This window comes from Budorcas taxicolor, chromosome 5 (genome assembly GCF_023091745.1).
Source record: "Budorcas taxicolor isolate Tak-1 chromosome 5, Takin1.1, whole genome shotgun sequence".
NCBI classification, from domain to species: domain Eukaryota; kingdom Metazoa; phylum Chordata; class Mammalia; order Artiodactyla; family Bovidae; genus Budorcas; species Budorcas taxicolor.
The window spans coordinates 50,831,548-50,845,240 of NC_068914.1; the positions used below are offsets into that span (position 1 = coordinate 50,831,548).

General features: G+C 43.0%; 1 protein-coding gene across 1 annotated transcript; it reads right to left on the reverse strand.

The window, feature by feature from the left end:
- Window positions 1-207: 207 nt before the first annotated feature.
- LOC128048791 (endogenous retrovirus group K member 9 Env polyprotein-like) lies at window positions 208-7,304 on the reverse strand. The gene is made up of 2 exons (XM_052641215.1): window positions 7,218-7,304; window positions 208-2,044 (listed from the first exon to the last, which is right to left on the reverse strand). The coding sequence occupies exon 2, from the start codon at window positions 2,041-2,043 to the stop codon at window positions 208-210; it is 1,836 nt and encodes a 611-aa protein (XP_052497175.1). The 5' UTR covers window position 2,044; window positions 7,218-7,304.
- Window positions 7,305-13,693: the final 6,389 nt, after the last annotated feature.

The window sequence follows — 13,693 nt, forward strand, 5'->3', positions numbered from 1 at the left end:
GGATTATTTTTTAACCTCAGGATACAATCACCAGACCCTTACCATTGTGTACAGAGCACTATAAGATTATCTATCTTACATGTTGCAGAAACAAGACATCTTGGGGCCTTAAGGGCTATAAAAATTCTTGAGGGTGGCGGGACAGGGAGCTTAGGAACGTGCCTAAGGCTCTGCATATCTGCCGAGCAGCTCCCAAGACTTAACCCTTTACGGGCAGTCCCCCGCAGCTCCCCTCTCTTTATTATTTAAAAGTTCCATAAGATGTCGGTGTTGCAACATGTTTTTATGTATTAGAATTTTTACATGTAAAAATTCTTTAACAATACTACGAATAAAACAAGGAGCCAAACAAATCACGATAAGTACAACAGTCAAAACCATGCCCACAGCAATTATGCTTTGCCACAGTGAATGCAGACTAGGGAAGTTAGAAAATAAATTTTGTAAAAAATTGTTGACAGTATCAGCTATATTTAAAGTAGCCTTAGGAGAATTTTCAATATTAAGGATTTCATTATGTAATTGCAATAGATCTAGAGAAACATTAGTATTAAACCAAATTCCTTGTAGATGTTTCTTCACCTTATCCCACGGAAAGTCAGATGCATTATAGGCCTTTTTAGTAACACAAATCCATTTATAATTAGCATGACATTGAATTTTCATACAAAAGTTAATGCTCTGAACTTGTTCCCCTAGAACTCTAACCACATCATATAAAGCTGATAATCTATCTTCTATTTTTTTATCTATATCTTCTTGTGTTTCCATTACTTTAGTAACGTTATATGACAAGGAATCTACAGTATGAGCAGCTTGAATGGATTGTGCTAGAGATACAGAAGCGGTAACAGCAGTTGCTATAAGGGTGATTAAAGATACTATACCCAGAACAATCAGGCTCACACTTCTTTTAGTGCGGCTAAGAGCCGTGTTAATGCGTTGTAGCAATTCTAAAGCAGTCTCGTCATACCAAGCTTTAGTTATTTTAACTGGTAACATTACAAAAGCAGGTTGTTTTACTATTATAACTTGTTCTCCTTTTTCAACACCTCTTATGCAATTGGTAAGTATGCAATTAGAACAATTTAAATGATAAATATTCAATGACAATGTTATTTCTATATGGCCTTGTATCAACATGAATGGGTAAGGGACACAAGCTCGGGGATATAAATACCCCGTAACTCCTACATTACCATATTTACTCCCACTGATATTGGGTTGCAAATATAGACTATTACCATGACCAAAGGCAGCCAAAAGTTTCCACAGTTCTGTTTGATATACATTAGCAGTGTTTACAGAGAGAATGGGTGGATGCTGTCCTCGATTTTCAGGAAAATCAGGTTTTCCCCCAGGTGCCCAATCCCACAAAAAGGTGGTATTTGCATTGTTGATGTTGTACACCGACGCAACCCGGGCTCGACATAAAGTCCAAGGAGTGTCTATTCCTATGCGGATGCTTAGATGTTTGTCACAAAACGGAATGTCGAGAGGTCCAGTTCCCTCACGGTGCGATCTTTTTCCGGTTTTTTCATCAATGCCAGAAATAGTCACTCGAGGATAGGATATATCAGCTGACACCTGTATACAGTGAGGATGTTGTAATTGATAAGAAAAGCACATAGGATATTGCGTAGTAAGACCATAAAAGGAGATATTGGCTTGCTGAGGGGAAATATGAGTGTCTGATTTTCCTCCTAAAAGACTTGTGTCGTTGACATAGACAGGTACTATTTCTTTATCCCATCCTAATGATTGAATCATAGGCGGGTCAGGAATGTATGCCCAAAAAGCCGTAGCCTCTCCGTTTTGTATCCGCTGTAACAATAATAATAACATGATCAATATATTTGTAGGTGTCACTGGGGGTTGTATATGAGCCTCATTCCAAGCATGCCGCATCAATGCCTCAATCTGCCTTTGGGTAGGCAGCTCACTCGTGGGCTCGCTCAATGTCATGCGGTGCATTTGATATGTCAGGGAGTTCCTCCGTCGCGCGTACCAGCCTTTCCGGAACCCAGCGCGGCGCTTCGGCATCCTGTGGAAAAATACATACATGACCCCGACCCCATATTAATACAGGGTCTGGCCCATGCCACAAATTGGTAAGTGGATCTTTCCATCGTACAAGTGGTTTTTTGCATGGAGACCGTTCTCCCCAAAAGCGTTGGGCTGCTGAATTGCCTTCTGCATCTAAAGTTAAAAAGTTTAGAACAAAAAGAGCATGATTTAAGGCGTTATGCGGTGAGGGGCTATACAGTTCATTCCCCTTTTTTTGTTTTAATAATTGATGTTTGAGGCGTTGATGTGCTCGTTTTACAATACCTTGTCCCTGTGGGTTATAGGGAATTCCTGTCTTATGATGAATTTGAAAAGAAAGACAAAAACGCTGGAAAGAACGGCTAGTATAACCGGGTCCATTATCTGTTTTAAGGGTGTGTGGGATTCCTGAAATGGAAAAGCAAAAAAGTAAATGTTGAATACAATGACGAGTTGATTCTCCAGTATGAAGGGAGGCCATGAGAAAATGGGAGAAAGTGTCAATAGAGACATGAACATATTTAAGACGTCCAAATTGAGGAATGTGAGTGACATCCGTTTGCCAGAGATGATTAGGGCGTAAACCCCGAGGATTGATTCCATATTGAGGGAGAACAAAGAATTGAGGACAAGTAGAGCAAGATTTTACGATTTGTCGTGCAGCTTCACGGGAAATCTTAAATTGTAACCGTAAAGAATGACTATTTTGATGATGTAAGTTATGAGATTTTTGGGCTGCATCGATAGCTGATTGAAAAAACACCTGTTTAGTAAGAACGTCCGCAGTGTGATTGCCTTGTACCAGGGGACCAGGAAGGGTGGAATGCGCACGAATATGTCCAAAAAAGCACGGGTTTTGACGACGGTGAAGGGCCTGTTGAATTAATGTAAATAAGTTAAGAACTTCAGGAGAGGTTGTGCCGATAATTGGAACAGTTTCAATCATCTGTAGAGCACCGACCACATAGGAGCTGTCTGTAAATAAATTGAAAGAAGTGGGTACAGTCAGCAATGCTTGATGGACTGCAAATAATTTTACAACTTGGGCAGAGGAGAAACTGGTATGTGAATAATAGGTTTGATGGTTAATAATTAAAGCAGCAGTACCATTAGAAGATCCATCTGTAAATATAAGTGTCGCTTTTGGAATGGGTTGTCGGCGAACTATTTTTGGGAAAATAAAGGCATGAAGGCTAGCAAATTGTAGCAATTTATCAGAAGGATGATGGTGAGTAATCCGCCCCGGGTAATTTGCGAACGCTATAGACCAATTATCTGAAAATTGAAAAAGCCAATCTTGTTGTTCCAAAGCATAAGGAATACAAATGAAAGGGGGTTCCATACCAAAATATAGAATGGCTTCATGACGTCCTTTTGCTACAACTTTTGCAACAAGCTCATAGTATGGGAGCAAATGTTTAGTTGGAGTAGCCGATAGGTATATCCATCGCAAAGGTTTATCTTGATAAAGAACCCCTGTGGGTGCTCGAGGGGTGGCAAGTATATACAGACCCCATGATCGTTGGTAATCACAATAGGTAATCTGTTGTTGTCTAATAGCTTTTTCTATTGATTGTAAGGCTGATCGTCCTTCTAAAGAAAGTGTTCGGGGTGACCAGGGTCAGAGTCACCTTTAAGGATGTCAAATAATGGTTGCAAGGTGTAAGTGGGTAATTTCAAGTAAGGGCGTATCCAATTAATATCTCCCAGGAGCTTTTGAAAATCGTTTAGGGTTTTTAAATGATCAGTCCGTAACTTAACTAATTGAGTGCTATAAGCCCGAGGATATAAGGAGAAGCCCAAATAATTATAGGGAAAGTGAGTTTGAATTTTATCATCAGCTATGACAAGACCATTAGAACTCAAGTGTTGTTTTAGAATAGAAAAAGCTTGATACAATAGATGTTCGTCAGCATGGGCTAGTAATATATCATCCATATAATGAACTAAATATAACTGAGGAAAAAGCTGACGAACGGGAGCCAACGCTGCGGCAACAAACTTTTGACACAGTGTAGGGCTATTAGTCATTCCTTGTGGAAGGACTCTCCATTGATAGCGTTGCATAGGCTCTTTAAAATTAACAGAGGGCAAGCTAAAGGCAAATCTTTTACAATCTTGGGGTGCAAGAGGAATAGTGTAAAAACAATCTTTTAAATCTATAATTATGATAAAGGATTTGTCAGGTATAGCGGAAGGGGTGGGTAACCCAGGTTGTAGGGCTCCCATGTGCATCATCGTTTCATTTACCTTGCGAAGGTCTTGTAGCAATCTCCATTTTCCCGATTTCTTTTTAATAACAAAAATTGGGGAATTCCACGCAGAGGTAGAGGGTTCAATATGCCCGAGTCTTAGCTGTTCCTGCACCAGCTGTCGTGCGGCAGTAAGTTTTTCTTGTGTTAGGGGCCACTGATCAACCCATACCGGTTCTTTAGATTTCCAATCAATAGGATCGGCATGTGTCACAGGAGAATCAGAGGTCCCTAAGGAAAACACCCCAAGCCCTTTCGACTCTGATTAGATTTTAAATCAGGAGGCAAAGTGATGCCTTGATGTTGTTTACCTAAACCTTGGTTAGGTAGTAAACCTTGATCTAGCATTAAATCTGTTACGGTGGGTGAAGGACTATATAAGTATACACCCATTTTGCTTAATATATCACGCCCCCATAGATTAACTGGAAGATGGGGCAGAATATAAGGTTTAAATTGGCCCGTATGGCCGTCTTTATCTTTCCAAGTAAGAAGGGACGAACTTTGTTCCGGATTAGTAGTTTGGCCAATTCCTTGAAGAGTGGAAATGGCTATTTGCTTAGGCCATGTAATAGGCCAGTGTTTTTTAGAAATAACACTAATATCAGCCCCTGTATCAAGTACACCGCGGAAAAGCTTACCATTGATGTGCAGTTCAAATTCCGGTCGTGCCTCGGTAACATTTTGCACCCAATAGGCGTCAGAGGACCCGAAACCTTTGTCCTGACGATCTCGGTTAATTGTTCTTCCTTGTAAAACTAATGGAACTAAAAGGAGTTGAGCTATACGTTGTCCTGCATTGATTACAATAATTTTGTTAGGAGCGGAGGCTAATATTTTTATCTCTCCTGTATAATCAGAGTCAATTACGCCAGGATGAATAAGTATTTCTTTTAAAGACGCACTGCTGCGCCCCAAAAGCAGTCCAGCAGTTCCTGGAGGTAAAGGCCCAAACACTCCTGTGGCAAGGGTTTGAACCCCCATCTCAGGAGTTAATACTGTGTAGGAGGTGGCACAGAGGTCCAATCCTGCGCTGCCTCTTGTGGCTCGGTAGAGGTCTGCAATGGTTCTTTGGGAACCTGCAGTGTTGTCCCATAACATTGTTTCGGGGCCAGGGGCTGGCCCCTCACCCAGTTTCCCGAAACCGGGGGTAAAGGATTACCTTGAACATCCGTTTTAGAACGGCAATCTCAGGCCCAATGCCTCCCTTTTTTACATCTTGGGCATAAATTAGGAGTGTTAACAGGAATTTGTTGTTTTTGGGGGCACATTGCAGCCCGATGGCCAGGTTGACCACAAACAAAACAGCCCGAATTACCTGACTTTTGATATCCTTTTTTGTTTTTGGCTTGTTGCTGAAAAAGTACCTCCTTAATGCTTTTTCCTTGTAATGCCGCTGCCATGGCAATGCCTTGCATATAGGAGGGTCCAATGTCAGCACAAATGCGAATAAAATCAGACAGATCTCCCTTCTTTTGGTAAGGTCGTAAAGCAGCTTGACAGGCAGAGTTAGCGTTTTCAAAAGCCAATTGTTTTGCTAATACCATCCCAGCCTTTTCATCTGACATTATCTTACCTATAGTATCTAAGAGCCGTGCCACGAAGTCCTGATAAGGCTCATCAGGTCCCTGTCGGACTTTTGAAAGATCTTCTGTCTTAGTACTGGAGCTAGGGAGTTTTTTCCATGCCTGCCGGGCTGCATTTGATATTTGCGCATATGCACCAGGTAAGAAATTAAGTTGAGTATTAGTAGCCTGGAAAGCACCTTCACCAATCAACATTTCATAGGAGGTTTGTATACCTTGCTGCCGATTAACATCGGCTATATGAGCACACTGTTCAAAATATTTAGATTTCCACAATAAATAATCTCCCCCCGAAAGACAAGCTCTAGCTATTTGTTTCCAATCATTTGGGGGTAGATTCTGAGTACCCAAATTTTCTATCATAGCAACAGTGAATGGAGCGGTAGGACCGTATTGTGAGCAAGCAATCTTTAACTCTTTTAATTGTTTGAAAGGCAGCGCTTCATAGAAACGCTGGTTGTTATGTTCAAAGACAGGAAAAGCAAGAGAAAAATCGGAGACAACCTCACCAAGTCGTTGTGCTTGTCTTAATGCCTTTTGTAGCGGAGACACAATTTCAGATGGCGGAGGAGGAGGAGGCCCCGGAGGGGGATCGAGACCCGCAACAACAGAAGGAGCATAGGCAGGGGGAAGAGGCGGAGCAGAAGCGGATTTTAAATTGTTATTAGGAAACTTAATTCCTGAGTTCTGTAAAGCAACAGTGAGATTTTTTAAACATTCAACCAATTCATCTTTAGATGTTAACGCCCCTTTTTCTTGTGCTAAAAAACCCCAGTCTTCTTGATGGTATTTAGCAGCCCCTTCGTCTAATTCCACCTCATCTGTGGAGGAAAGTGAATCATCATTATCCGAAGGACACGATAAGTTACAAAATGGAGGGTCACCTTCAATTCCCTCGGGAACAGCATACTTGGGCTCCGAATCAGGAACATGAAGAGGATTTTCTTCCTGTTTTAAAAAATTTCCTAAACGTTTTAATTCATCATTATCAAAGTCCAAGCAATCACGAATTAGTGTCCAAAAAGATAAAGTTTCTACAGGAACCTTTTCAGGGCCATGTAAAGTATAATGAGTCCGAATTTGTTCCCCTACCTTTCTCCACGTCTCTAAACTTACTGTGCCTTCTCTGGGGAACCAAGGGCAGACTTCTTCAATAAATGAAAGAAAATTGATTAATTTAGGTTTGGAAATAGTAATTCCCCGGTGTTTTAACATTACAGATAACATATGTGCAAACAATTGACGACTATGCGTCTGTCCCATATTTATACTCTCAACTATATACCTTACTACTCCTCCTTAATTTAAATCACTTGTATACTTATATACTCACTCTTTTCAGCTTAATAAGAGTAGTGGCGAGGAAAACTGTCGATCTGCCCCACGTTGGGCGCCACCTGCCGCGGCCAGCACAAGCAAGAGTTGCACCTGCACAGGGAGAGAACGGAGCGTCCCCGCTAAGAAAAATAAGAGATAGAGACAAAAGATGGGGTTGAGAGGATCAGACCACAAATGGCTGATGCCTTTCTTTATTAGGCTACAATATTTATAGGATAAAATACGTGACTTAAGACATGCACAGGATTATTTTTTAACCTCAGGATACAATCACCAGACCCTTACCATTGTGTACAGAGCACTATAAGATTATCTATCTTACATGTTGCAGAAACAAGACATCTTGGGGCCTTAAGGGCTATAAAAATTCTTGAGGGTGGCGGGACAGGGAGCTTAGGAACGTGCCTAAGGCTCTGCATATCTGCCGAGCAGCTCCCAAGACTTAACCCTTTACGGGCAGTCCCCCGCAGTATGGGGCTGAGTGTGTCCTCCTGCTGCTGCTGCTAAGTTGCTACAGTCGCGTCGAACTCTGTGCGACCCCATAGACGGCAGCCCACCAGGCTCCTCCATCCCTGGAATTCTCCAGGCAAGAACACTGGAGCGGGTTGCCATTTCCTCCAATGCATGAAAGTGAAAAGTGAAAGTGAAGTTGCTCAGTCGTGTCCGACTCTTAGCGACCCCATGGACTGCAGCCCACCAGGCTCCTCCGTCCATGGGATTTTCCAGGCAAGAGTACTGAAATGGGGTGCCATCGCCTTCTCCGGTGTGTCCTCCTAAAATTCATATATTGAAAGACCAGGGAGCTGTAAGCTAGATAATTCCCAGAGTGCACACAGAGCTGAGAAGCTTTCAAGTTCTGATCATTCTGAGTGAAGAGTCCTTACTGAACATCCAGGGAATTGGGCAGATACCCCAAATGGAGCACACATTAGCAGGAAGATTAAACTAGCCCTGAAGTAAAGGTGACTCTTAAACCCACCTTAACAAGGCTTAAAAAACAATCCCTGAAACATTCAAGCTGTTGAGGGAGTGTGCGATTTCCTTGGTTCTGGCTTGTCGCAGCAAAAATTCGAAACAACAGACGGACCAATGTTTATAGCTGAATTTTATTGGCAAGCAAAGGGAAACACCTCCTCGAGGCATGAGGGCACACTGACCCAAAAGACACGAAGAGAAGAGAAGCCCCTGGCTCAGTTTTGGCTCCTCTTTTCACGTTTTTCCCTCCCTCTGAGCCTGCCCTGTGAAAACTGGGCTAGCCAGGAGAGCTGTGTTCTACCTGAGGTCCTCACTCCGGTCCTCGGACCTTCTTTTGCTCCATTTTCCCTTCTCTTCCCTTCTTTGTCTTTTAGTCACTGCCACTTTGGAATCCTTTTTCCTATTCTAATTACCTAACAAAGCCTTGAAAGGACCAAGCCAACAGCAACAAAATCCAACACTCTTTTAAGAGCTAAGTTCAACAAGGGACACATGGTTTTGAAGGTGTTAGCCTGCTGTGGCCCCCTTTGCCTAACAAAGCTATTCTTTTCTACTTTACCCCCTTCCCCCAAAAAAGAATAAATCCAACAAAATCAAGTATGCAATTTTATATTCCAAGAGTCACTAAAAGTTACTAGACATTTGAAGAAACAAGGAAACGTAATTCACAGCTAAGAAGAAGTTAATCGACAGAAACAGATCCAGAAATGAGAGAGAGGAGGGAACTGGCACGTGGCACTTTGAAGAGGTCGCGAGAGCAGCCCACTGTTCAGTGTTGTCAAACCCTGTAGGTGTTCTCTCTCTAGCCACTGTTAGTAATGTTTCTTTTATAGCTTTATAAACATAAAGCTTTAAAAAATAAACATGAAGCTTTATTACCCAAATTATAAATATGTTCAAGGTTAAGGTACACATCAGACATTATTTTAAGAAGTTTATTGAGATTTTAGTTTCTCCAACATTAGTAGGAGTGCTGCCATTACAAATTTCTTATGTATTTACACTATGATGTTCTTAAATTCTGCAGGCAGCTATGGTGGTTGAATTTTATGTCAACTTGGCTTAACTCTGGTGACTAATTATTTGGTCAAATACCAGTCTAGATGTTGTTGTGAAGGTATTATGTGACATGTGGTTAACACCTACAACTAGTTGACTTTAAGTAAAGATTACCCTCAATAATGTCAGTGGGTCTTATCCATGCAGTTGAAGGCCTCAGTGCAAAATCTGAGATTTTGGAATTGCCAGCCCCCATGATCATGTGAGCCAAGTCCCCAAAATAGATCTCTTTTACATATATTTTAAAACATATAAAATAATACTTTATTGTTTGCATTTCTTTGGAGAACCTTGACTGATACTACAGCCTTCTGAATATTCACACTGGTTTCAGTGCTCAGTTTTTGTAGTGTATGTTAGCGGCTTGCTTTATGGCCAACTGGAAGCATACGCTCCCTCCTGCACTGTCAAATCCATCTGATAAACACACGGCCGTGGTCTACGTTGCTTGCCCTTTGCAATTAGTTCTTGCTCATCACTGCACAGAAAAGCTTCCGCAGCTGGCAGTTCAGTTTCCAGTCATGCTTTGTTTTGATTCTGATATTCTATTTTTCATTAAGACAGACACCCCTTTCTGTTTTCTGTAATAATTTTTCCTACTACATTATTGATTACAGCAGGTACTTCTTTTTCTTCTCTTCTCTGTTGCCTACAGGGACAGCTTCTACTCTTTTTGAAGAGTGAAATTAAACCCAAATTTCAAAGGAACAAAAATGCACACGGCAGATATGAGAGTGATGAGTGGAAGCGCTGAGACACAGTTACTGATCAGAACTGTCTTTTCCACCAAATGAGTTTTTTCCTCCCTGCACTTACCAATAAGGATTGAGCTTTCAGAGCTTTTAGGATATTGTGATTGCAGAGGAAGGGCTGTGGAGCTGTACCTGCCCCCTGCCCAAATGCCACATGTTTTGAAACATACTGATCCTTATTTGACTAAGCAACAAGAGAATGTTCTCTGGAAAGAGAACTCCCCCTGCCACCCACTTTTATTACACACGGGATGCTGAGGAGATGGTGAGCTCCCCATCCCTGGCTGGGGTCCTGGGTTGAGCTTCCAGAGCAGTGGAAGGCAGAGCCTCCAGACCCAGCAAGCAGTGCTGACTGCCGAGCTGACCTTGGCTACTCAGCTCTTTGCTGGTCCAGCATTTTAAGTCCTGGCCAAGTTGGCGCCCCACAGGCTTCCCTTTTTGTTCTGATATCAAGTCCTACCAAACTTCCGGTGCTCTGTGGGCATCTACTCCATGACTGGTGGTCCCTAGGGCATATGCTTCTTTGATTCATTGAAGCTATACCACCTGTTGGGAGTACAGGAAGATGGAGGGGTTGACGGCCAAGCCACTCTGCACACCTGGATTCTGCTCTAGAGGGAAATGCATGCACAGGAAATGATGCTAGCCACTGAACATGTGATGTTTAGTTGGGCTGTAGCCCAAGTCAGGTGCACAGTGCTTTGTGACCCGGAGCGGACCCCAAACAACTCGGTTAATGTACATTGAACCAGAACAGTCTGAGCTCTTAGGCCTTTTGTCTTAAGCTCTGACCCTATCAAGGAAAAGTCATCCAGAGCCCATGGCACAGACAGACTCCTTCTTGGGCATGAAATGAGGAAATGTGAGGGGAGTGAGAGGAGCTGTGAATATATCTCCTGGTCAACAACATCTCTGATCTCTAGTCTTTGACCCATTATCCCATAAACGTAACTTCTAGATCCATCTTACCTGGACTTATGGGATGAAAAATACCCAAAGAATCAGTGTCAACAGAACATTTTCCCCCAAACAGGCTACTTTAAACACTTTCAACAAGACTACACTTTCCAGAAACATGTCTCAGTGACTCTTCTTACCCTTGATCCTGTTCTTGAGGGAAGAGCAGAGGTAGCAGTGAGCTGGAACTCTGGGATTCTCCTGGTCAGCACAGTGGATTTTACAATTACAGCAGGGTGGCTCACTGTTTTACAAAGGGACGGCTGAATGAATGCAAATAGAGCAGGGCTTCTCACAATCTCAGTCAGCCTCTACTGCACAATTAGCACAGAGGTGGCTGCTCAAGCATTTTGCTTACTCATAACCCTGGAGGGAAAAAAAATAACCTTGGGCTAATGGTTAATTGAGGTAGTAAGAGATGTAATCGGAGGGGGTGTTGCATTTGGAAGCAAAGAATCCAAATAAATCCCAGCTTCCTCTCCACCTATGTTTCTCTCTTCCCTTTGCGGAATGAATCAGAGACATTAACGACATCAGCACTGCCAATTATACATCAGATCTCAACACATACGCTGTAATAGAGGTCACCCTTTAGTAAGGAAGAACAACCCTACAGAATATTTATGCTCATCCCACTTGCTAAATTAAAATCTTGACAATGTACTTGGCTGCTTTTGTTGTTTTCACAAGAATCTAGACTGGAAATCTAATTATACTGCATTTTAGAACACTGACAAAAGGCTATCTTTTATAGGTTATAGCCTTATGGCCTAGATTCATCTTCGTATCCATTACTTGAGTAATGTATATATTACTTCATATACATTACCTCACGTTAACAGTCTGAAACACCACCCTTTGTACAGTTAATACAAAATTTATTTTTGGTATTTAAGAAAGCGAAGGCTTAATACCATCCACAAATTACAAGTTCAAAAAAGAAATGCTTTAATTTCAGCTCTCTACCTAGATGCCAAGCTTGCCAGAATTTGCTCAAGCTTAATTCTATATTATTAAACCCATTTTGGGCTTTTCCCTCATAGCTCAGTCAGTGAAGGATCTGCCTGGAATGCAGGGGACCCGGGTTCAGTCCCTGGGTTGGGAAGATCCCCTGGAGAAGGAAATGGCAACCCACTCCAGTATTCTTGCCTGGAGAATCCCATGGACAGAGGAGCCTGGTGGGCCACAGTCCATGAGGTCACAAGAGTTGGACACGACTTAGCAACTAAACCACCACCAAGACCCATTTTACAGATAAGGAAACTACACAAATGATACATAAAGAGATATGCTTACAGTCACATAAACAGTAAAGCCAGCATTTGGACTTGGAGAATTTGCTGACAGAAACTACCTTCTTAACTATTACATAAAACTGCCTCTCACTAATACTCCCCTTTACCAAGGTCCTAAGGCCTGCCATGGTTTGCCCAACACATTTTTCTGGTCTCATTCACTCCACACTCACTCTGCTCCAGCCACACTTGCACATTTCCCATACATTCCACCTCAGGGCTTCTGAAACTGGTTCTTCCACTTGCAACTTTGCATCCCCAAGCAGCTTGACGGCTCTCCTCTCTTTTACGCTGTCTATTCAATGTTACTTCAACAAAGCAGCCTTCCCTGGATGCCCTCTTCATAAATCCCTTTGCCTCTAGCCTCTTCGGAGAAGGCAATGGCACCCCACTCCAGTACTCTTGCCTGGGAAATCCCATGGACGGAGGAGCCTGGAAGGCTGAAGTCCATGGGGTCGCTAAGAGTCAGATACGACTGAGCGACTTCACTTTCACTTTTCACTTTCATGCATTGGAGAAGGCAATGGCAACCCACTCCAGTGTTCTTGCCTGGAGAATCGCAGGGACAGAGGAGCCTGGAGGGCTTCTGTCTATGGGGTCGCGCAGAGTCGGACACGACTGACATGACTTAGCTAGCCTCTTCACTATTATTTTAATATGCAGTATGTACCTTCAGAATACTTCCTAAATATGACAGGTGTGTATGCATGCTAAGTTGCTTCAGTCAGGTCTGACTCTATGAGAGGCCCTTAGGGGCTGTAGCCCGCCAGGCTTCTCTGTCCCAGGCAAGAACACTGGAGTGGGTCGCCATTTCCTCCTCAAGGGGGTCTTCCTGACCCAGAGATTGACCCCGCATCTCATGTCTCCTGCACTGCAGGTGGGTTCTTTACCAGCAGTGCCATCCACAGTTCCCTGCTGCTGCTGCTGCTGCTGCTAAGTCGTGTCCGACTCTGTGCGACCCCAGAGGTGGCAGCCCATCAGGCTCTTCTGTCCCTGGGATTCTCCAGGCAAGAACACTGGAGTGGGTTGCCATTTCCTTCTCCAGTGTATGAGAGTGAAAAGTGAAAGTGAAGTTGCTCAGTCATGTCCGACTTCACGATCCCGTGGACTGCAGCCTTCCAGGCTCCTCCGTCCATGGGATTTTCCAAGCAAGAGTACTGGAGTGGGGTGCCATCGCCTTCTCCGCCCACAGTTCCGTATTTATTGTCTATCTCTCCCAATCAGAATGCAAGCTCACGGGGCAGAGAACTTACTGTTGGGCTCACTGCTGTGTTTCTGGCCCTTAGAACGGGCCTGTAACATATGAAACACTCAACAGATATTTGCCGAGTGGAAGAATAAAGGAAGGAAGGACAAGTCAGTCAGATTATGATGCTGGTTGTGCAATCAGTGCTTTCAATGCCAATCATACCGGCACATGATGTTCACTGTTT

Excerpts from the sequence above, each read along its gene's own strand:
- LOC128048791 (XM_052641215.1), bottom strand. The coding sequence starts at position 2,043 with ATGCCGAAGCGCCGCGCTGGGTTCCGGAAAGGCTGGTACGCGCGACGG.